The sequence below is a fragment of the Anastrepha ludens genome, chromosome 6 (assembly GCF_028408465.1).
Source record: "Anastrepha ludens isolate Willacy chromosome 6, idAnaLude1.1, whole genome shotgun sequence".
Taxonomy (NCBI): domain Eukaryota; kingdom Metazoa; phylum Arthropoda; class Insecta; order Diptera; family Tephritidae; genus Anastrepha; species Anastrepha ludens.
Window position 1 is genome coordinate 489,756 of NC_071502.1, and position 26,405 is coordinate 516,160.

The 26,405-nt window shown below is 35.8% G+C and overlaps 1 protein-coding gene across 10 annotated transcripts in view; it reads right to left on the reverse strand.

Annotated features, from left to right (window-relative positions):
* The window catches only part of LOC128866473 (feline leukemia virus subgroup C receptor-related protein 2), a 48,001-nt gene that overhangs the window by 21,031 nt on the left and 565 nt on the right, over window positions 1-26,405 (reverse strand). For 2 of the 10 annotated variants that reach the window (XM_054107246.1, XM_054107237.1), the window contains exons 1-3: window positions 13,265-13,960; window positions 6,369-6,809; window positions 4,739-4,850 (exon numbers count right to left, since the gene is read on the reverse strand). In XM_054107246.1, the coding sequence (XP_053963221.1) occupies window positions 4,739-4,850; window positions 6,369-6,459 (203 nt within the window). In that variant the 5' untranslated portion in view covers window positions 6,460-6,809; window positions 13,265-13,960. Of the gene's footprint in view, window positions 1-4,738; window positions 4,851-5,990; window positions 6,224-6,368; window positions 6,810-13,264; window positions 13,966-25,570; window positions 26,130-26,405 lie in introns of those variants that run through there. The other 8 variants (XM_054107244.1, XM_054107243.1, XM_054107242.1 and 5 more) reach the window with 7 other exon arrangements.

Below are 26,405 nucleotides of genomic sequence, written 5' to 3' on the forward strand. Positions count from 1 at the left end.
CTGATCTCGTTGAAAGAAATGGGCATATTTGCAACAGGAACTGTACGTAAAAACCGCATAAGCAATTGCCAACTACTTTCAGATGCTGAGTTAAAAAAGCGTGGAAGGGGATCTTTCGATATGAAATGTGAAATCAACAATAATATTGCATGCGTCAAGTGGTTTGACAATAAGCCAGTTCAACTTATATCTTCGTGTGAAAGCAATGAACCTGTTGGTATATGCAAACGTTGGAATCCAAAGGAAAAAGCTTATATTGATGTTGCAAGACCTGCGATTGCTGCTTCTTACAATAAGGGTATGGGAGGAGTAGATTTGGCTGACATGCTCATGGAGCTCTACAAGGTCAACCACCGTTCAAATAAGTGGTACATACGAATCTTCTATTGGTGCCTCGGAACATCCGTAACACACGCATGGCTATTGTATAGAAAGCATTTAAACTTGATAAACCCGAGACAAAAGCATATTCCTCTAATAAAATTTCAACTAGAAATTGCTCATGAGTTGCTTACTGCCACTACTTCGCTCGGAAAAAGGAAAGGCAGACCATCGAATGTTGAAAAAGCTACCTCGATAGTATCCCTGAGCTCCCCATCAAGCAGCGTATCTTCCCAACAGTCCAAAAAGTACAGGTTCCAACCGAATCCTTCAGTCTCACAGCGTTACGATAAAATGGAACATTGGGTAGTCTTTAGTCAAAAGGGACGTTGCAGATTGTGCAAGACAGGAACCCCAATGTCCAAATGCCTTAAGGAAAGGCAGACCATCGAATGTTGAAAAAGCTACCTCGATAGTATCCCTGAGCTCCCCATCAAGCAGCGTATCTTCCCAACAGTCCAAAAAGTACAGGTTCCAACCGAATCCTTCAGTCTCACAGCGTTACGATAAAATGGAACATTGGGTAGTCTTTAGTCAAAAGGGACGTTGCAGATTGTGCAAGACAGGAACCCCAATGTCCAAATGCCTTAAATGCAAAGTCCACCTTTGCTGTAATAACAATAAAAACTGTTTTTTGTCATATCATACCTAATTTTTCAAAATAAATAAAAATCATTAAAAGTTGTTCGAAAGGAAAAATTTGTTTATTTTGTATACCACCATTGCCCAAAGTTGCTCACAAGTAGAGTTGGGTTTCGGGAATTTCCCGACGGGAATTCTCGAGAAATTCTCGATATTTTTCCATCCCGAATCTCGAGATTTGAAATTTTTAGCATTTCGGGAAATCCCGAATCTCGAGAATGTTTCAAGATTTCTCGAGAAATCCATTTTTTTTTTTTTTAATTTTTGCGGTCAAATATTAAGAGAAAAAACAATTCTTTCAAAAGTAAAAGAATACACATACATATGATTAATACCTGGAAACACCAAACTGTAACGGCCATTATGTTACAAAGAATCGCACACTACATACTGTTTCGCAGAATCACATACAATTCACACCATAGTTTCAATTGCTATGCGAAAAGCCACAACAGTATAACTGTTCCATTTGTTTTTTTTTTTTTTTGTTTTAGGGTGACTACAGAGTAAATGCTAGATGCGTTGCTATGCTATGTCGAGGGAAAGCACTGTAACATCAAGCTAATGAAGTTTAGTTTTATGTGTTTCTTATATGTAGCAGCAGTTAAGCAATTAGGAATGCTTTGAAAATAGTCAAGCAATTTCAACTGCACAGACGACGTTTGTAAATTTATTTTTTGTAGTGAGCGGGTGCATTTCATTTTGTGGTACCTGATTAAGTATAAATTATACACCGTATAATAAAATATTTTGTGGTCCAAATATTACTTATTTTTAAGTTTTGAATCGACGTATCGTTGACTGTGAGTACCGGTTAGTTACTTCCTTTAAAAAACAAAATTTAAAACAAATTTTGAATTTTTAGCATTAAAAATCATGAGTTCAGAATACGAATACGACCAAGTGTGGCAGCTTTTCAAGTGATTTGACGACGAAGCAACATGTTTGAAATGCAATAAAATCATTAAATGCAAGTCATCGTCAACATCTGGACTTCACCGTCACATGGAGAGGATACACAACATGAAGCGAAGAGAACATGAGGCTCCAAAAGAACAGCCACCAGCCAAGAAGACCCGAACTCTTCACAACTTTTTCAATACTTCTTCCTCGCCTGAATCGCTTGAACAAATTGTTACAAAATTGGCTGCAAAAGATGGAATTCCAATAAACGCGATAACAAAAAGTGAGTTCATTCGTAATAGTATCAGCCGCTTAGGATTTCATCTTCCAAAGTGTCCAAAGCTGTTCTGGGTTTGGTTATGAAGTACTGCACGAAAATAAAAAGCGATTTGAAGATCAAAATTGAAAATTTTAAATCTGCACAGCGTAAGTTCAGCTTGAGCATCGACGAGTGGCCAAACGTGCGAAACCGACGTTACATGAACATCCATATATATTATGACGATGGACAATCTGACAACCTTGGCCTGGTTCGCATTCAGGAATCATGTCCCGCTGAAAAAGTATATGAGCTCGTAAATGCAAAGCTTTCAGACTTCAATATAAAACTACAGTCCGACATCGTGGCTATTACAAGTGATGGTGCCAGTGTCATGATCAAATTTGGGAGACTATCACCAGAGCATCAACAGATTTGCTACAATCACGGCATACATTTGGCGGTCATGAAGGTAATATACCAGAAACGAAAAGTCGCAAACAGGATATACGATAGTGACGTGAGCGATGGAGACGATTCGGATGATAGAGGCTCCGATGAAAATGAAAACAATGCAGCCAGTACTTCATTTTCCGACATTAATGCGGAAAACGCTTCCGATGACGAGGACGACAATATCGTATTTGTTGCTGACAAGATGGTCACTATAAAGTCTGCATTTGAAATCGTAAAAAAGGTTCGCAAGATAGTTTTGAAATTCAAGAACTCGCCTGTACGGAATGCCATCTTGCAGAATTATGTTAAAGAGGTCGAGAAGAAAGAGCTTTTCTTGCTGTTGGATTGCAAAACACGTTGGAATAGCCTGGAAACTATGCTGGCCAGATACATTTGCATCAGCAAGCATGTTCGTAAGGCGCTCGACACTCTTAATTTAAATTTTATGGCCACTAGTGATGCAGAAGTAAAGTATTGCGAGGATATCATAAATGCTCTTAAACCTATACGTGTTGCTGTAGAAGCACTTAGCCGCCAAAATGTGAACTTACTTGCTGCGGATTCTATTCTCAAATTTTTGTTCACAAAATTGGAGAATCAGCACACCGAATTGGGCAATGAATTCTTATCCAGCCTAAAAAAAAACTTAACAGCTCGTAGATCTAGCCGTTTGTTATCGGCCTTTAAATATTTACACGATCCAGTTAACAGCTCTAGTGACAAATCTGAATTTTTCCACACGTGTTCTAAAACAGAATTGATAAAAGAAGCCGAAAACTACTTGGTTCGTCTATTTTCTACGAGCATTCAAGAAGACCAAGCAGTGTCTAGTTCTGACGATGATGACGTATTTGCAACCAACAACGTCGATGAAGAAGATATGGCGAAACAGCTTGAAAAATACGTTCAGCAATGCTCAAAACCGAAAGCAGAGATTGCGCAACATGCGGCGAACCAGATGTTTTCGTCGCTTAGAAACGAGCTAAAACTATATGAGAAAACTGGAGAGAAAACACAAAATGTTGAAAGACTGATCGGGGCTTTTAACACTGTTAAGCCAACATCGACTCAAAATGAGAGGAATTTTTCTACAGCGGGTAATTTTGTGTCCAAAAAGCGTACGCGATTGTCAGACGAAGCCATTGACAGTCTGTGTTTTTTAAAACACCATTTTGGGAAATAATGTTTACAATCACTTTTTTCCCCTATTTTAATAAGTATAATATTGAATTATTTTTGTTTTGAATTTTTTTGCAATTATTTTTGTTTCACTTTTTTGTTTGCAATAATTGAAATAGTAATATTTTCAAATATTTTTTTATGTAATTTATACTTTAATAAAAATAAATAAAAATAATGTTTTATGAAATTCATTGCTCCAGTGTAAGTTTTAGATTTTTTTTTTTAATTTTTTGGAATTTTTCCCGAATTTTCGAGAATTCTCGAGAAATCTCAAAAATTATTTTCGGGAAATCCCGCATCTCGAGAATTGAAATTTTCGTTATTTCGGGAAATCCCGATTCTCGAGATTGGGATTTTCTCGGGAAATACCCAACTCTACTCACAAGCAACTTTCGGTAGCGCTAAAACTGTGGGGCGTGACGACTCAAAATTTTGGGCAACTGCTTCTTAAACAAATACAAAAGGATTAAAATTAAAAAAAAAATTTTCGTTCCACAGGAAAAAAGTTGGGGTCGAAAGGGTTAAACAAATTGTAGCGTCTTTTAGGGATGGGTTTCTTTTTACATTCCTCTTCTGTTACTGTTTTATAGGCGCTTACCGCCAACCAATCGCGGTTGTTGGTGGATATTGACAATAAATGGTATCAAAAAGAAGGTGAGAAGGTGTGATATGCCACACAGTCCACCGAGCAATCAATTTATAGCAGACGAGATTTCCCTTGCACTATTTTCTGTAACATTATATAACTGTAACATTGAAAACTTCATGAAAATAATTGGCATCTATAAGCGAAGTACATTTGGAAAACATCATTTATCATTCAAATATCATTTATATGTAACAAAGTAGATAATAAATTCCGATTCAGCCCTTATATATACTTAAAAACAAACTTTCTATAAACATAAAACTTACTTCACAATAATATTGTTGATAATACTGTATTGGATCCATTGTGCCGCATTTGAGCCCGAATAAAACACAAATAGGAACAACACGACCCAACGACGTTTGTAAACTTTGATCTCTGCAAAAAAAGTGTAATATTCATAAAATTATTTCGATTTTTTGATGTTGGATTGCATAAAATTCTTAAACTCAAAATACGAGGTGTGTTCAAAAAGGTTTTAAATTTCGCGGGCTACGTCCATTGGACTTTCATTTATTATTATTTTTTATGTTGATACACTCATCTCGAAGATATGTTCACGGTTTTAACAATATAACATGATTAGTTTGCTTGTAAGAGACATAAATAAGACAAGTGTTTTGCGTGTTCGGCGATTTTCTGCTATCGACTCTTGGCTCTCCTGAACTCTTCCCTTGGGACGATTGGGCTTTGGCTTCGATGTCGTAACCACATACCCATGATTCATTACCAGTTATGACCCTTTTAAGGAAATTTGGATCATCGTTGAAGCCATTCAACAATTCCTGAGCGATGCAAAATTCAGCAATTTTGCCCAAAATTGCATGGCAAAAGATGGCATGGCTTGAGCCAACCGATGTGCCGACATCCTCAACAACTTCTCTAATTGTGATTCGACGATCCTCCATAACAATTTTCTTCACTTTCTTAATATTTTCATCGGTTGTTAATGTGGTGGGGCGTCCAGAGCAAGCGTCATCATTCACTTCTTCTCGACCTTCTGAGAAATGCTTGTACCACTTGTAACCATTTTTTTTACTCCGAGTACTCTCACCGTATGCCACTGTCAACATTTAAAGTCTTTTTGAGCACTTAATTCCATTTTATACACAAAATTTGAAGCAACTTCTTTGATTCATCTCGCAAACAACTAAACATGCTAAAACCGTGAACATATATTCGAGACGAGTGTACCACATAAAAAAAATTATAATCGAAAGTCGAATGTACGTAGCCCGCGAAATTTGAAACCGTCACCTTATTTTTTTAACACACCTCGTACATATACAAAAGCCAATTTACTAAAATTTTGTACAAAAATTTATTATTTTAGCGGTAATTTTTTATACTGAGATTTCGAGAAATTTTTAATATAATCCTGTGATTCCTAGATTCGATTTTTTGATCACTTGGATGACTTTTTGTACAAATTTCACATTTGGCCTTAGAAAAAATTGTCGCACTACTCAAAAGTTTGCCTCCCAATTACACAATTTATTTATTTTTAATTAAACTCACGTGTTTTGGCTTCTTGTTTGACTCTCGCAGTACTGTTGTACATAACCACATTATTGAAATGGCTACAATCTGTAGTATATAAATATATATCTTTTCAAACTATTTTTCTGTCTATTATATTGAGTCGGAATTTCTTTCATGCTTTTAATGGTAAGAAAAAGGAAGCAAAAGCCTCAACAAGCAAAGGGAAATAATCAAGTGCATTTTTGTAGGCCCCTCCTTTTGTGGAGCAATACTTGTAACATGATGCCCACAACAGATTGGAGGAGAAGCTCCGTCTTACACCTAACAAAGGATGTATGCGCCAATTACACAACAAAAATTAATAAAAATAATCCATATAGTAATAATAAAATTAAAACAGCCGTTATAAAATACCTTCAACTTTTATTGTATCCGTGCCCGGTCCAACTGAATATTCACTTCCGGTGAACCTAGTCGGCCGCAAATCTGTTTCGATAGTAGTCATTTCGGCCTTGTTTAGACCCTCTTCTTAGCTATGCTGTTGATACTGTTGTGGTTATATTCAACAAACACTATTTTAATCAAGAATTCCTCTTTTTATACTGTTTCTATATACATAATAGTGTTTGTATGTGTTCTTGCCAAAGTGCGGACGGGTATGTATGCTCGGTGGTATTGCAATTTCAAATAGATATGTTTTTATTGCTCTTTTCCCTAATAGTCAGTTACTCGCAGTAATTAGTGAGGTTGCAGCTGCATCAGTTTCAAACTCAGACTGTTTGCCGACCACTTACTATTTCACTGAAGACTTCATCACAGCCCTAGCTGAATTGATTTGAGCTAAGCAATGATAAACTGAAATGAAAAAAAAAAAAATTAATAAAAATTTGCATTGAATCTAAAACGGATTTCGAAAATAAACAATGGCAATTTTTTATTAAAAAACCTTAGCCGAATGCCTTACTTAGTGCATGGAATTAATTTGACGAACCTTGGCATTATTTAGTTTATTCTTGTTTAAATGAAAAAATCCGGTTTTGGGCAGTAATTGAATACCTGATTATTCTTCTTTCTCATGCCCTTCGAGTGTACAATTGCTTGATCTACACCACAATTATCAACCTCCCACCATTTAGAGGACAGTGGCGGTAATAGTCATAGTCCAGATACTCATTTGGAACATACAGAATGTATGCCTGTCAAATAATGTCTTTTAAAATAGTGACTTTTTCTGGGATATATGTATGTACATATAGTATGTATGAAGTACACATAATTCCTCCATAATTAGCTAAGAACTGTATGCACATATGGGTTTTCTATAGTAGTTTTTTCTCCCTTAAATTAATTTATATATTGTTCAATATTAGCAAATATTAAGCATAAGGTATATTTAAAAGTTAAGGTAACGTACACCATATTCGTAAGGTGAGTTTAACAAAAATTTTATATTGAACGTTTTTACTACTTAATAAGTAATAAATATGTATACTATACATACATATCGTCGTCTGGATAAATCAATGTCGTGTGACAAAATTGCACCGAATTGTGCTAATAATATGGTCTTACCAAACTAATAAAGATATTCAAATGTCGTTAATTATTTTTTGATACCTCCTTTAGTTTCCAAGATACTGAGTATAATTTTGTTGTATTGTATATCACAAAATTTGTCGCATACGACAATTTTACGCATACAATAATTTTAAGGAAAATGCCTCATCAACTTTAAAATAATTAGTAATAAACAACAAAAATAAAACATTATCAGAATCTCCAATAGTAGGAACATTCTTTGAGACTTGGGAGCAAATCCGCACTCACGTTGTTGAGAATGCTTATCATGCTTTGACTTCGGCGCCCTAGACCAAGAGGAATGAAGGTAGTGACAATAGACGATACATTCGACGTTTACTTTTTCTTTTATATTGAAATTAACATAAAAAATAACTTTAACTTACACTTGAGTTTTTACAACCCTTTGTTTGGTAACTGGAGGGATTCCTTTGCTAACCTTTAGTATTCATTTAGTTAAACAATTAATATTCGGATATGTACTTCTTTAAAATGTGTAGATATAAGGCACATCTCTAACTAAGATATAAGGCACATCCTGTTGACCTTCTACCAACAAGGTAAAATTTAAAATTAAGCAAACTGCGTTGATTGTTTCGAAAAAAAATGTACAGATATCTCGAGAATGGCGAAACAAAGATCTGGAATATTGATTCAAATTCATCTTTAGCTTAGGAGCTTTCTCTTCTACTTTAAAATTAAGTAACATTTTTTTTTTAATTTTTTTTTAAGACGTATAGGTTAAACAGGGTTTTGCAATACCTTCCAGATGTATTAAACGAAGCAGAAGAGGAAGGTGTATAGATTTATGTATTTTATAATTGAGTTGTTGGTTCTATTTACGGTTTATGTTTTTATACGTGTAAGTATAGTACGACGTTGTAAGAAATATTCCAAACTTAGAGGAAAAAATAAAAAAAGACATTTCTTTTATAAAAATTGGCTTTTTGGGACCATAAGGCAGAAGTGCAATACTGCAAAAATTTCGGAAAACTAAAGACTTTTTTTGTTGTTCTTTCCATCCAGATCGAAATGCGGAATCACCTCAAATGTAATGAATCTCTCATATCACAAACTGAATTGATATTCTCATTCGCAAGGGTAGTTCCAAATTTTTCAGGAGTAACTATTCGAATTGGAGCGCACGTTCTTAATCCCTCCAGCTCTGGATTGTCCTTTGGCAATTGAATATTTTGTGAAAGCAACATATTTAATATCCGATTCCACGTTTTAATACACTTCAAAGAAACATTTTGCTAAACTCTCACTTTGAGTGTCTTGAACATCCCTTACTTTTCTTTTCACTTCTTGAAACTTCATTACAGCTTTAACCTCGCTAATAAGACGCTTTATCCGCATTCTACTATGCATATGTGGGTGATTCATAACTGGTGATATTGTCAAAATGTCTTAAATTTTATAAAGGCTAGAAATATTTTCGAGTCTTGACAGTTTTAAACATTTGAAAATGTATGCCTTCATGGCAATATGACTGTTACAAAACCTTGCAAATTACCCAATTGATTGCTTTTCACAATATTCCGCGTTTAGTTATTGCTTTTTTCTCTGGCTGAGTTACACGAAATGTGCATAAAATTACGAAAATATATTAAAGCAGATAAGCGAAAAATAATTGTAGTTCTCGAAAATAAAGCGCAAATTAAGAATTTTTAAATTACTCTCTTTTTGGCGCATTACACAGAAGCAATTTTGTAATGCAATGCATAAATATTAAAAAAAAAACAACACTTATTCGATGATTGGTTATTCCACCGGAGCGGAGAGAAAGCTACCCCTTAGGACGTGCTCACTTTCGATGGCGCTTTCAATATCACGGAAGGCTACAAGAATAGAATATCAATGAACTTAGCAAACTTTGAAGCGCTGTTTGTCGTTTTGTATACCATATACCACCTGTTAATCAGCTGCGCAGATGTACTCCCATCAGGATCGGCTGCTTTATATGACTTCTTTTTATGGCTTCTGAAACAGTATATTCGCCGCAACAGAAGAATCAATAATAGACGTATCTAATATTGTCCGTTTGCTACCCACTCTTAGGGGCACACAACAGGAATTATTCATCTAGTTCGCAAGATCTAAGAAATTCCTTTTGATTGGTTTTTTTATATGGTACTGGTTTTCGATGTACCTTTTGCGCCAAGTACCTGTGACGTCATCATTTTGAGAACATGTTTTTGGGGAAATTCTGTCAACCTAAGTGGGAATCTTACACAGTAATAACCACATACATATATGTGCATGCAATGCAAATATCAAAAATATAGGGTTAGCCCTTTAAGGTTCAGTCTTTACGATCAAATTACAAATTATTATGCTCGTAACTAAGCTCAAAAAATTACTATTTAGTCGATTTTTGGAGACGCTAATTGCAAATCTGATATCAGTTATTTTCAAAATTCAAAATGGCGGTAATTAGCGACTCCAAAAATATCAGGTTTTTCAGTTGAACGAACTTAACTCAGTGACACAATTAGATATCTCTTTCCTACAGTCATCACTGAAAAATAACTTTGGTGGGCTCTCATTTCTTTCTTAAGGAATGCAGTTATTCGCTTGTTGTCCTTAATTTACGTCATTAATATTTCTCTGACACCTGGTGTTTTCCTTAATCTGTGGGGGGTTATTTAAATCTGAATGAATTCTGGTTACAAAAACCACGTCAGAAATTATAGGTCAATATACAAATTAACTATTTTTCAAAACTTTTTTAAAGGTGATCAAAGAAAAAATATAATTTGCAATAAAGTAAATAATAGATCTACAACAACGTGTATTTAGTTGGGTATGCTCCACAGTCTATTCCAAGTGCTGTAACTCAGCCTTATATACATATATATATAATTGGCGCGTACACTTTTTTTTGGTGTTTGGCCGAGCTCCTCCTCCTATTTGTGGCGTGCGCCTTGATGTTGTTCCAATGAGGAGCTTTTTTTATGGCAGAAATACACTCGGAGGCTTGCCATTGCCTGCCGACGGGCGACCGCTTTTTCTTAATTTTTATGTTTCACCGAGATTCTCTCTGAATTCCGAATGGTAGTTACGCACCAACCCATTCGGCTACGGCGGCCGCCAACTTAGCCTTACCCCTTCAAATTATTCGGTCTTAAATTTCGAACACTTCGGGATTTTTTGGATTAAGGAGTTTTATTAGATTTAGGTTTTACTTTACTACTTACATGTAAGCTGTATGATTTCTAAAACCCCACATTTCAAGAATCCCTACACCTGAAAGTGGTTTATATCTCTCTAGTTCGTTCAAAATGGGAGTGTGCTTTAATAATTTGGAACCCATTCTATAACCCCCACGCTGATAGAATTGAGAGAGTTCAAGGTAACTTCGTTCGGGGGTTAAATGAAGGAGTTTAATTAACCCCTTCTCGCCTTACAGTGTCCAATGCGTGCTCATAGATTTGAAGTCTCTTTTAAATAGGCGGACCTGCAATCTTTAATGACTTGAATCACTGCACACTTCTGCCCACACTTCACTTTCCCACTTCTACTCACTTCTATAGGAAGAGTAAAAAAGCCTTAACGTCCCTAATAAGCTGTAATGGTTCTATTATTCTTTTCAAGTCCCATAGATTTGAAGTCTCTTTCAAATAGGTGAACCTGCAATCTTTAATGACTTGAATCACTGCACACTTCTGCCCACACTTCACTTTCCCACTTCTACTCACTTCTATAGGAAGAGTAAAAAAAGCCTTAACGTCCCTAATAAGATGTAATGGTTCTATTATTCTTTTCAAGTCTAATTGTGTATCATATTAGATTTTTCTATTTATGACAAATCAGTTGTAATCAGTAAGAAAGTAAGAAATTACAATTAAGCTCTTCTGTACTTCTAGTCTGTAAGGTTGTGTAATGACATACTTAATAATAAAGAAATGAAAATGAAATTAATTCTTTTTACCCATCTGATAAGTATGCACTATAAATATGATTGTCTTATCCGGTTATGATATCCGGAAAAATCCGGATAGGGGTTTTTGTTATCATATATGGTATTAGTCTGCCATCAGCACGCGCCTTAAGGTGATTTGCAACAGATACGATATTCCATATAATTTAAACTGTGTCAACTTGCAAGGTCGCATTACTCCACTTGTGCTTCCACAAATGTTTTTCATGTTTTTCAGATGAGAAATAATTTTTTGCTCGTTCTTTGATTCGTTTTGCAATTTCTGTACAAATAAGAGATCTAATAAAACTTGATTTTGCTTTTTTGCAAAATTTCCTTTCTTCAGAGCTCAATTACATATGCCCATTTACGTAGATATTTCTGAAGTATTATCTTCCATTTACAGCTATTGGACCCACGTCTCTCTTTGCAATTGATTTGAAATTTCCAAACGGAAAAACCCTGGTCGTTAACGTTTCATAAAGGTAGATTTGTGCTTAAAATTTTTAAGAGTTTCCTTGGTGTCACAGTTGTAGCTTTAGGTTTTCTGGAAATTAAGCGAACTGACTAAATCAAATACAAAATTTTATTTTACAACGCTACTGATAATTTGACATTTCCACTTTTTTCTGTTTTTTGTAATAGGGGAGAACTAAGAACTGCACTATGTTGACCTTCCTATTCAAAATTCTTGGGTTTGGGTTTGACCTTGGGTATCCCATTATTTTCTGCATTTATAATTACAAAATAAAATTAAGTTGACTTAAGTCTTTCTTACAGCAGTTTGCTGCTATACTCGGAACTCCCGAAATGGATTTGACTCAAATAGAGAAAACGCAACAAGACAATACACGGGAACAGTGGTAGCAAAACGGCGCTAGTTGCTAATTACTATTATTTCAATGGAAATACTCAACCACTTCAACAACAACAACAACAAGGTGACTTAGACATAGCCAGACTTCGCAAAAACCTTGCAGGCTGTTTGAAAAGCTTAATCTTTGCTTTGCCTTTACATACGTTTCATGTAAAATATTAAAAATGGAAAAGTAAAAAATCTATATTCTTCCATATAGTGTTGTAAATTGTTGCATGACGCATACGAATAAATAAATGCAAAATTAGCCAACTGAAAATACCCGTTCTGACTTATGAATGCAGTGAAGCAGTTTATTTAATTTTAATTGAAATTGAAATTGAAAGGTGAGTAAATATCATATTTTCACATACATAAATACACGTACAGGCATAAAAATATGTGTATATTGGGCTTCAAAGATTAAATAAAAAAACAATGGAAACAAGATCTCGGTTTTTGAAATACGAATAACGTGCTACCACGACACCTGTATTTAAAAATACCTTCGCAAAAACGAAATAAACAGATGTTCAAGAAACACAAACTTTACAACAGTACGACAACATTAAGAAATATCAGCAAAAGTAAAATTCAATTTGAGCACAGGCGTATTTTCATGGTTGATATTATTGTTGATGTCGGATGACGAATAACGAATAACGAATAACATATCGCAGTTGTTTGTTCATTGAGTTGTACTGCTTATAATGCACAAATGCATTTTATTAATTTGTTTAGTTCAATTTTTAGTAATTCATTTTTAACTACAAAACAACGTGCATCCGGATTAGTTGCGTTATGCTCCCCCTTGCTAGGTTGATTATTACCACATTGTCCTAAGAAGTAGACAAAGGGCGAAGCAAAGCATGGACATAATATACATATGTAAGTATGTAGTTTGAAAAACAAATTGTGATATACGATAAGAGATTAGTTGTTTGCAATGCTCACTTTATTGTTTCACGAGCCGACACTTCACGTAGTTAGTGCAATCGTAGCGAAATGTGTGCTTGGTGCTAAATTGATAAGCGATATTAAGCCGCATGGAAGTGAATCAAGTAGGAAAAAATTCATAGATGTTACTGAGTGGATTGTGAGTAACTACCATTCGGTTGGTCCAGGTAAGATACGTAACTCCGAGAGCATTCTGCTTTACAAATAATCATTTGCCGTAGGTTCCTTCAGTTTTAGCACAATATAAATACACATAACTCACATTGGAGCAGAAGCTGAGATAGTTAAGTCTAACATATGACAAGGACGTAAACATAATAATCCGGGCGTAATCATGACCAAAGTGTTAAAGTCATCTTAGGAAATTTACATATTTATTGCACCTTTTTATCATCATTAAAACCATCCACTCGATATAATTCACTAATTTTAATTGTTATTCAGGCACAATGATAACTAAGACCAATACACTTTTTTCATATCGATTGAAAAATTTTGCTTTTGACAGATTTGTTGCCGAGTTATTACTTTTTGCTGATAATTAATGTTAGCAACTTAAGAAATCATAACAGTTCAGATAAAAGTCGCCCTTTCTTCGGTGCTTAGCGTATGATATGCTTACGATATGCCCCGTCCAACCCACTTCAATTTAATCGCGCTCTCTGATTGACGTTCGATGGCATACTAAATGTAAGAGATTGTTAACAGCTAATATAAAACTCAGCACAGTCAACAACAAGTTTGAAATTTGATTCAAGCGGTAAGTCGGCTGTGACACGAACAACCCATCTGGCAGTAACAACAAGAAAGTAGAGAAAGTATGAAAATGGGAAAACAGCTGATGTACCGAGTTAATGAAAGAAATGCATGCATTATGTATAGTATATCTGAATAGTTACAATATGGAGTATGATTTCTGCAATTTTTGCTTTCATTTCATTAAATCAATCATCAACTCTGGTATATCCAATTCATTAAATTTAGCACCTAGAAGAAAACCACCTGAAACTATTGAACGAGAGCAGAATCCGTATGTGTATTGCTTGATTAGTCCCATCAATTTTAAAGTTAATTAACGGTATATAGAGAAGTCGATTTTACAGAACGCTATTTGTTGCGATAAATGGAAAGTTTTGGTCGCTAGGCTTTATTGGTCGTATACAAAAATTTTATTACGCTAACGCTATAAAACAGCGCACATCGGCATGAACCCAAGGGCATTGAACCTGGAACCAAACGAAGCGCAGTTACACCTAATGCCACTCGACTAAGGCGGCCGCCCTAGTACCAGCTCTTAAAGTGCATATACATATGTAAGTATAACATCCATAAATTATATGTTATATTATTCAAAAACAAAAAAAGAATTGTTGATTTAATAAAATACTTGAAGGTGGAACGATACGTGCCAGTTCTATATTTATAATAATTCACACTAATATAAAAATTGTATTATAAAGGGTGATCAGATTGGAGGTACTTTTTCAATAGGGGTTTTTTGACAGATCACGCGTTACTACTGTCAAACTAAATACATAATTTTTTTCAGTATTCATTGGATTTCATCATCGTACATCAGTATTACGAAAATCGACGCGTTTTGCGTGTTCGGCGATTTTCTGCTATCGCCTCTTGGCTCTCCTGAACGCTTCCATTGGAACGATTGGGCTTTGGTTTCGATATCATACCCATATACCCATGATTCGTCAACAGTTATGATCCTTTTAAGGAAATCTGGTTGACGTCATTGAACAATTCCTGAGCGATGCTGATGGGACATTGTTTGTGGTCAAAATTCAGCAATTTTGGAATGAACTTCGCTGCCACATGTTTCATACCCAAAATTTCCGAAAAGATTGCATGGCATGATCCAACCGATATGCCAACAACCTCAGCAACTACTCTAATTGTGATTCGTCGATCCTCCGTAACAATTTTCTTCACTTTCTCAATATTTTCATCGGTTGTTAATCTGCTGTGACGTCCAGAGCGAGCGTCGTCATTCACATCTTCTCGACCTTTTGTGAAAAGCGTGTACCACTTGTAAACATTTTTTTGACTCAGAGTACTCTCACCGTATTCCACTCTCAACATTTAAAGTATTTTTGAGCACTTAATTCCAGATAGCAGAAAATCGTCGAAAACGTAACACTCGTCTTATTTATGCCGCTCCCATATAAACTAAACATGCTATATTGCTAAACCGTGAACCCATGAACGCAGGAATATTGTTTTTTAGCCACTGCAGGGGGGTTTTTGCTTTATGGGCTCTCCGTTGAAGAGACTACTGCTCAACTACCTCACCACGACTACTGAGACATCCTTCTGGCACACCTTTGCCTTGGTCTTAACCGCTTTTGCGCAGAAATGAAGAGATGTAACGCCGTTTTAAGACACTCCCTACCACAGCATTGCGGAGGCTCTATGGTGGCTACGCGGACCCTTGGAACAACGTTGTTTGTGTCTTTAGAAGTTTTTGTATACATTTTGTCGACAGTGAAAACTTCTTCAAAAGTGAAAATTTTCTCCTCTGGGAAAAGCATATTTTCATGGCCGGTGACCGCTTACCACCGAAGAAGCTGTCGAATCCAATTTTCTTAAAGCGCGTTGTCAAAAGATGACCAGTTGAGCGACGGAAGGCTTTCATGTGGAGTTCATCTCTAATTAGTCTTGATATAGACCTGGTCAATACATTCCGCTATCACTACAAAGCGACCCCCTTAGCCGAATGGGTTCGTGCGTGACTACCATTCGGTATTCGGAGAACGTAAGTTCGAATCTCCGTGAAACACCAAATGAAGTCAACTTTTTTTCTAATAGCGATCGCGATCAACATCAAGACGCACGTTACAAATAGGAGGAGCAGCTCGGCCAAACACCCAGAAAGGGTGTAAGCGCCAATTGTAAAGCGATTTTCCTTATCTCGCCAATCTATTGTTAACAAGCGAAGTTTGCCACGGTTGCCAGGTTGTAGTGGCTGTCCGCTATGGGACATACTAAGGCTCATGGCCATTGTGATACCGTGGTTATCGACCTTATACCAAGGTAAGTGCTCTTGCTGAATTTCGTAAAAATATCCAAACCTTCACTCTTTTCATTTTCATCCAAGTTTTCTTTGGGAATGGGCTCAATTTCAAATTCACAGCGAAAAGATACCCTATTGTACGTTCATTTTACGGGAGAATAGCTTAGTTCTCGAATCGAGGAGCAACATACTTTCTCATTCATTTTTGAAGGCTATATATGAAAATGCGAATGGTTTTCAAATAATTTTCTTATTATTAGCCAAGAACAATTTTTATTGGGAAAGTAATTTTCAGAACTTTAGAGGACTCATAGAAATTTTGTTAATTTGGCGATTTGTTAGCAGCAAGGCAAATCTGTTTTGCTGTGAACGACCTTTTAGACTTTTTTCTGGTAGTTTAGTAATGTTCTTTCACACCATCTGAATCACTTGCAAATTTGCTTTGTTTATCCACTGGAAGAAAATAGCCTTGAAATATCAAGGCCCTTAGTCGCTTTCCTTTGGATTTACAAAAACAAAATAACATAAAACTGCAAAGTAATGAAGGAACGAGCTCGGTGTGACGACTTCTATTATATTCGATATTTTAAAGTAATTTATTTATGTTAGCCAATTTCTTAATTCTATACAAACTAATAGTGCAAGTTGTACTTCCCAAATGCCGATAAGATAACCATAGTATATTGTGTGGATGTATGTGCATATGTTCGTATATTTGCAGAATATTTGGGCAAATCGATTTCTTATCAAATTAAAAGATAATTAAGTCAATTCAAAATCACTTACTTTGTAGGCTTAAATAATTAATTTATACGTTCAAGCACTTTTCATAAAACACTTCATACTTTGAACTTAAATCACTTTTTGACATACATTTGGGCAATTGCCAGAAAATTATAATGAGATTCCCTCGGAAGTGAATTACAGAACCTGCCCGAATTAGTTACTCTTAAGTTAACAAATACATTCGTGCTTAGAAATGAGAAGGAAATTTCCATAAAACTTTAAAAACATGATATGTAAGCATAATAAATTTAAAAATTTTGAAAGTAGGAGACGTTTCGCATGGCAAATATTTCATTGTGTACGACAATCAAAGTGTAGGTTAGAGCATAATGTAATAATGTAATTATACAAGGTGTATGACAGGCTTGCTTTGAAAAAGTTTAGGTAATTTTGCCAGCATCTATGTTTCACTATATACATCATACATCCCTCTCTTAACGGACACCTCCCATAAGGGGACACTTGTTTCAGTTCATTACCACAAATCCTTAAGAGACTTTTTTAATATTTTTCTTTTGAGCGGTTAACTTTTTTCATAAGCGGACAAATTCAATTCACATACAGTTCCTTCGGTACCCGCCTAAGAGAGAGTAATCTGTATTACCCTAATTCATAGCTGTTCGTCTTGTCGGGATGATCTGGGAATTTTCCACGGAAACTCTCATCCGCTGTAGTGTGCGTCACGTAGCTATAGTGTGTGTATAGATATAGTATATCATAAATCGCTGATCGTATGGTCCTCGGTCATCGACGATGGAAGCAGGTATGACGACTTGGATTTGAAACTCGATCAAAATCTTGAGCCTTATTTTACGGAATCCGAAGAAGAAAACCTACTTACTTCAAAAGTGAGTACGGTGGTTCCAACCACAGCACTTTGGTAGCACTGGTACAATTCGATGCACGTAAAAACCTCAAGGGTACTAGACAAAGTATACGCGGAATGTTGGATTAGTTTGGGAAAAAAAGGAATCCATTATTTTTGCATAAAATTTTTTCGCTAATGGCTTAAAACGATTTCATTACTAGTAACATGCCGATCAACTTCGATTATTTCTATAATTTTATCGGAATTTTCGACTTTATTGACATTTTCCTTAACATCAAAAAATCTTCAACGAAATACACGAAATCAAAATTCCACGTAATTAGCTGTTACAGTATAGGTACCATAAATACCATTCACAACTTCAGCGGCCTGGCTTGCATTTTCGCCTTTATCAAAGAAAAACTGTGAAATGTACCGAATTTTCTCTTTGTTGACTTCCATTGTAAACCCCCTGTAACGCACAACTGAATGGAACAAACAAAAACAATTTTTTTAGTGTGAAGAGTCACCTTGACAACGAGCATAAACTTTAAATTGTTTGATAGATACTTTAAGAGATATCGATCACTACAGCCATCTATTGAGAAAATAATGGATTTCTTTTTTCCCAAACTATTATATCCACAAATGTCGAAAGATTCCGATGATTGAGAAGGTAGAGAAGGATACGTCAGAAACGTCATTTCAATGGAAATACTCATATTAGCATCTGTTTTTATTTGAAATGCATACAATGTTAGAAAAAAAAGAATTCGATTGATACATCCTCACTTTTAATAAATTTAATCAGAAACTTGTACATTTCTAAATATTTCAAATGCAATTTTATAACATTATCGCTATAGCTGTGAAACATTTGGGTCTTGAAGGTGTTGTTGAGTTACTTAAAATAAACTTATTTCATACCAGAGTTGGTATTCGCAACGATAAAGATTGCCGCTTACACGCAAAACTAGAAAATAATAAAAAAATACTTCAGTAATATCAAAAACCATGGATCGTCAGAGCAAGACGATCGATATTAACGATAGTGTGAAACCATCAATGGTATCGATAGTTTGTGTGCTTGCCCATAACGGTGAAAGTTTCCGCACGGCTCTGGACGTGGCTTGTACCCGATCTCAATAATATTTACATACATTTACTCAAAAATGGGTGTGGCACCGAAATTACTTGCACCATATTTATTTTTTATGATTTCTACTAAATGTGAGTAATTTTTCTTCATTTATAAGAAAGAAACGTGATTATTTTTATTTTTTGAAAATTACCATTATACGGGAGGATATATTGATCCATTTCGATCTATGTAACCCACATCAACGTGTTAAAGAAATCAAGCTCAACGACTAAGCCACGTGTCGTGTTTAAGATAAGGTAAGTCTGAAATATCGTTGAACGATTGTCAGCACACTGGTAAAACTTACAGAAGGGTATCGCCTCTGTTGTTTTCAACTGGCGAAAAATGTGTAGAGAAATAATAGTCCACTGGGAAGGCGTGGACTTGCAAAAATTCGTCTGGTGATGTGACGACGTTTATTAACAGTCACTTATTGAATTAATTTTTCACCGTTTCTAGCTACTTGATCTTAAAAAAACTTGCAAGGGAAGAAGAATGAGTTTGATGATGTGACGACCGAGAACTTTCTTATTTTCGTTTATTAACAGTCACTTATTGAATTAATTTTTCACCGTTTCTAGCTAATTGATCTTAAAAAAACTTGCAAGGGAAGAAGAATGAGTTTTATGTGGATGGCGTTTTATGCGGCAATGTTACCATTGCTGAAGCCAATCGATCAAGAAGGGGGTTACAACAACTATTGCAGGGGGTTTCAATCTACGTAAAATGAACTCCAATCCTCCTAGATGCTTTATGAGACCTACTCGAATGAACGCGGTTTCCCCTCTTATGAGTTAAACATGGAAGACGAGTCGAAGGCATTAGGTATCGTTTGGATAGCACATGCCGATAGTCGACGATCCACCAAACGTCGATTTCCCTCAAACGTCGCGCGTTGATCAGTATTAGTCAGAGAAAAAATACAATTTCAGTAATTTTGGACTCTTGACATCTGCTGGAATGAGTAACTACTCAACAAAATCCAAAACGCATGACATATGCTTCGCACTGAATAAGGGAGCCTGCGCACCCTCAGAGTTCCACCCTGGATACAAACATCTAACAGTGTCACTTCATGTGAATATTATGCATTCATGTATGCATCGACACAAACATATGCTGCGGTTGTCTTTTTCAAGGTCGTTTCGGAACTTGCCACACTCACTGCGCACCAAGGTGAATAGAGCCGATTCATTTGGTCTTTTATGCGTTCTGGTAGACTTGCCCGCCATGGTTGAGCCTACATACGAGGATCTCAACGTATCCGGCCGAGGACTGTCACTTCAGCAGCATTCCCTGTACATGTATGGGGAAAGTTTATGCTGCGACAAGAACAACAACAACATAAACTGCCGCACCTAAATTTTGGACGGCAGAGGTAGGGTGCGGTCAAAAACATGAAGGTGCACCTAAGATACATAGTAGGGTCGGCAACTTTAACTTTTGAGGACTTTTACATAGTACTAAAACAAATTGATGCCTGCCTCAATTCGTACCCATGCGCCGCGGCTACTGATGATCGCAACGATGTCGTGGCGTTAACTCCGGTCATTGTTTCAGAAGGAGTCTCAGAGGGGTATTCGCTTAATGTTAACGCGGAAGAAGCTAAAAGCTAAATTAATTACTAATTACAAAAGTTTATTTCAATAAATAGTAGATACGGATTTTATTTTATTTTTTTCTAAATTTTGACCGCTACGTCCGATACACTATTGGAATCTGTCCTCCTTACTTGGTACCTCTAGCCGGAGAAGTGATGCCATAAATTATCGCGAACGACATTTTCTTTTAGTGTTGATATGGTCACTGGGTTTGTTTCATAGAGTTTACTTTTGAGATACCCCACAGAAAAAAGGGGTGTCCTAGGTAGCCATGATATGTCACCGAAACGGCTTATTAGCTTGCAAAAATTCCAAGCCAACAATACAACATCGCTACCTCGTTCTTATTCGAGATGAACATTTACCACCGAGACTATGGCCTTTGGACAGAATATAAGATATCCATTCTGAGTCAAACGCTATAATAAGAATGAGAAATATTCGCCATACTCAAAGGACCTATCACCAAACTTTTGATCCTACCTGTAAACAAAACGCTGGCAGGCAGTCGGTGTCCCGAGACAGTATAGCTTCGTCTTTGCTTAGGACGGGGCAGCAGCCGACCGTTTCAGCTCAGTCAATCATTCGCTTTTGAATTTCAAAATGAACCCCAAACAGCGTGACGCATTTGTTTAAAAAGAATTATCTCTTGGCCTTTTAAATTCAAGTATTTCGACAATTTGCAATAGAGAGTCTAGTCTGAAGTTAGATTCGGATTCCACATGTCAAAAACCTTCGGGATAATATTCTCTCAGTTTTGGTTCTAACGGCTAAACAAAAAAACAAGTGAGGTCCTCCATTTTCAATGCAATCCTTTGTCATTCAGCCGATATTGTTAACGATTTAATTTAATTTAATTCTCGGAATGTGAGTAAGCAAAATCAATATTCACACAAAATTGCACTTAAGTAGGCGACGAACGAACGCCCAGCGCTTAAGAATCAAACACTGATTGATTGCATTCTTCTGAGTGCAGCGGCATGTCCTTGCATTTACAAAAAAATGCTAAGGGCAGAAGGCCTAATCAATATTTAAAAGTGTGGCAGGTGTGGTTGAATTGAATTATGAAGGATAAGTGCAAACCACTTGAAGTCGACGCAGGAAAGCAAGCAGAGGACCAAGCGGAAACATTTTGTATCATAGCGTTTCTTTTGTAGCGTTTGCTTAGTAACGGGTGATGACAAAAAAAAAAACTTCAAAAAAGATACCGGAGAAAGTGAAATTGAAGTTCAAGCACAAATTTGAAAGTTATGCTCTGCTTGGCAATATCTGAGAAGTGAATCTCGAGGCCTTGAATTTCAAGCCAAGTGACCTTGTAGTGGACCAAGAACCTTAAAACGTACCACTCTAATGGTAACTATGTCTTCTGGCCTGACAAACCGTCCAATAGATAATTTCTTTGGGAATTTAAGTTCAGTGGCTTACAAGAACATATGGAGAGCTTTAAATTGTGCAGATCTCAAAAATTTAATCAGTACATACATACGTAAAAGGGAGAAAAATGCGGTCCAGCGGTCATTCGAAGACATCCCTCCAAAGCTTCGATGTACGACTGATCAGGTATCTTTTTGAACTATACCATAATTTTTCTTTCTTAACTACCTATCGGTACCAAATAATTTCATTGTAAACTTCTTGTGAAGAATTAAAACAAATCATTTTTACAACGTTTTCAAAAAAGTAATATAATTTTTTGTCTTCAACTACTAAATGCGGATTTAGTTATAACCACCTCCGTCTTCCTCTGAAATCACAAGGTTATTATACTTGCACGCCTGTGCCACACCTATAACGCAATGTCGCATACATGGACCATTTCCTCCTTCTAGTCACCTATGGGAGGTGGGCGTATTTACGCTACATTTTTGTGTTGTAGATTTGATTTCTATATTTGTTATAATATTCGCTTCCACCCTCTAGCTAGCAATCGGAAGCCTACATTCAGGAAATGGGCTCAATTCGCTGGCGAGCGCTTAGCTGAATCAGTGCAATAAGTTTTATTACACACCTTATCATCACAAGCAAATCATAACATACCACTACATACTCTTACATAACTGTTTGACAACAATATTCGCCAAGTGCAAGTAACAAATCATATGACCGTTGTACAGATTGGCAGACGACTGACTAAACAACACCTCAGAGTTTGCAAAAACTGCTACGGCACTACTTTAAAAAAAGAATATTAAGAACCAAGTTAACACATTTTGTAACATATAATGAAATGTTATTTATTTATTAAAACTTGCAAACATTATTTAAAGTTAGGTAGACGAAAAATCTATGATTAAAGTTTATGATAGAACATTGAATTCTTTAAAAGCAGAGTGGGATATTTGGATTATGGAAAGTTCACTTTTCAACAGAAACAAATAAAAGCTTTTATTTTATCTTCACATACAGACCATAACACTGGGGTTGATGTCAGGTGATCTCATATTTGTTTATTTACTTAGGTTCAGCAAAAAACGCTCGTGTAAACAGATGTGCACAAATTGGCTGGGGGGGGGCAAATAGACAGACAATTTGTTCTAGGCACTATGTTATGTTAGTGTAAACGACATAGTGTAGGTAAAAAACACATTTTAAAACAGTATTGTGCGCAACCGCGAGTAGAATGTCAATTCGATTTCTTGGGCAATTACATATGAATACATATTGATGCCAGTATTAGCCCTTCTTCTTTTTGCCATGTTTTAACTGGTAATTGCAAAACTGGAATTTTCTCTGAACTCTTTCAACTTTTGTCAAGCGACTATCGCCTGCCAAAAAACGACTCTTGTAAATTCACCTTAAACTTTAGTTTTCGGTTATGGAACTAAAGATTTTGCAAATGCCAAATAAAACAAAGGAGAAATTATGGATCGAAGGGATGCTGCCAGTAAATATACAATGAGTGACTAATATGAATAGTATGCCCAAATAAAAATGAGAAAACCATACTATTTAAGTGTCTACAAATGTAAAATACTTGTTTTAATATAAATGTAGCAAATAAAAATCACTTCATATATTTTAGGCGAAACTCTTTATTTGACAAAGATCATACGATGACTAACTTTAGGTTTGGTGAGCAAAAGAATTTATGCTTAAAAGTAAGTAAAACAGTAATTTACAGCATAGCTATGAACCATAATGTACTCAGCAATTCATGTAAGGCAAATAAAGAAAAAAAAAATTAATAATGGCAATAAAAATTTGGGAGATGAGTATAAGAGATTGCCACCTTAAATAGAAAAATCAAACAAATAACTACACAATTATCAGACAAGACTAAGTTTTGGCAAACAAAAACCCTAAGAGAAGTATTATTCGCAAAACGTTCAACGCCGCCTTACGTTCAACGAGAACAAATACGGATCTATTAATTTCTTTTTTTTTATAATTAATCATGTTTGCGGCTGCTATGGCCTGATGGTTGGTGCTTTACTACCATTCGGAAGTGCACAGGTTCGAAACCCCGTTCACGAAACATCAAATGATAGCGTTCGCTCCGCGGCAGATAATGGCAAACCTTCGATGCATTTCTGCCATGAAAAGTCTCTTCATGAAAGGAGGTGGCGTAGAATTGTAGACCTCTCCATTTCTGGAAAATATCAAGCTGCACACCAAAAATAGGAGGAGGAGCTCGGCCAAATACTTAACAAAGAGTGTAAGCGCCAATTATATGTGTATAAGTATATATGCATGCATGTATTTATATCTTATTGTTCAATTAAACTTGCCTAGCATACTAAATAAAGGTGGAGAATATTAATACGTATCAATGCTTTCTTTAAATGGGGATTTCTTTATTTATTGAAACGGCTAAAACGATTATCAATAAAATCCCCCTTCATTAAACAGTTATTAATGCCCTGAAATCAGATGCCAATATTTATGGAAGTACTTGATTATAAATTCCTTCATTCATATGGAATGTAACACAGAATATGCTCAAACTGAGAAAAAAAGCAAATTTTATCCATATGATTTGGTCAATCTTATTGCAACCACGAATCAAAAGTATATTGCTTACGAATTAAAACAAAGTGGGTTGGGTACAACATTTTGATGGTACGATATTCAGTCCTATACTTGATAAAATTATGTACTGCAAAATTCTGTATTGTCAACCTTTATGTATTGTGTCAGGCCGAATGTTTCCGGAAACATTTCTTAATTTTGTTAAAACTTTTCTAATTGATTTTTGTTATTTTTCGCAGGCGAGTGAGTGAGTGGAAAATGGTGCGCTGGTTGCGGTGTGAAAAATAATTATTCCATCGACTCTAACGAAAGCTGCAAAAAATTGAACATCAATCCAAGACGCCGTAATCCTGGTCGTCTCTTATGCAAAAAACGAGATTTATTATATATATTATATTTGAAAGTTCAGGGCGGACGTGATTCGAAAAAAATACCTTTATCTATTCAGGTAATAATTTCACGATTTCATTTTGAATAAAGCTGAGCTTTTGGTATTAACCAATATAATCAAATGACTTTCAACACTTCACCTTCTTTCACTCTTTTTTGTCTGTTTGACATTTACAAGGAACTTTTTTCGAAATAAGTCGTGGAATTTATGGTAACTTTTTTTCGTTCAAATCAAATTTCACAAAATAACTTAATTGACATAAGTTAATTTAATTTTCACATTAAGGCTTTTTGATGACAATTTAAAAAAGTCTATTGAGAACAAAGCCAGAAATTTCGAAATGCCGGGTTTATATTATTTAATAACGCTTGTCACTTAAATTTAATTACTTAATTAATTACTTTCCATTGAATGTTTATGAGAAACTATTATTATTAATTTTTTGGTCTACTCGAAGTTGGAGAAATTGGAATAAGTTTTTTTTCCAAGCGTCTACAAATTTGCACATATGTATGTATGTATATATGTACATATGCCAATTTCATAGAAATAAATTTAAATAAAATTAGTTGCACGACTCACCACAATGCGGTTGGCTCGAGAATCTCAAGTTCTACGCGCAGGAACCAGCTGTAATAACCTCCGCTGCTGTCGCCAAAGTCTCTAATTGGTGTGGGACAAATGCTAAAATAAGCTTAGCTCTGTTGGCGGCGAGCAGCAGAGAGCAAACATTTGCTTACTTTGCTAGTAAGTAAAATCTTTGTGTGCCACTACCTACCACTTGATGTTTTTTCTTGTGTGCATATGGTATGTATGTACATATGTATGGTTAAAAGTTCCTCGTTCTGTGTACGGCCGTTCCGCTGCCTTAACTTCACGGCGTTGCACTGCTTGGACCTTTCAGTGGGGTGCAAACCTAAGCGCGGCTATGTTTACTATTTTGGAAGGATGCAACTAACTTGAGTTTTGCTGCGCTGTTGTGCCAGTAAAAATCAATTTATAGATTTTTGCTTCAGCGCCTTACTTGCATGATTTGAAATGTGCTTTATTTACAACTGGTGTGCACTGTTCAATATGGCTTAGTTGGGGAAAACTGCATCGCAAACACAGCTTCTGAATGATGAGGGGTGAGTATGTATTTATGTATCTACGAGTATGAACATAAATTGTTACGTAAATAAATCATGTGCATGTCGTGTGAAATCAGCTGTTAAATGTGCGGCGGTAGACGAACAAATCACTAATTTCGATGCTGCTCACCATGAAGGGTGGCAGTAATAAAAACAACAGCGCGTAATGTGGCTCGCAACTGCAATACAACTAAAGCACTAAATTTATGATAAAAGCGTATGGGGTTAGAAAATGAAGTACTAAATTGAATAATTTCGCAGCCAAACAGCTTATCTTTCAATTGAGA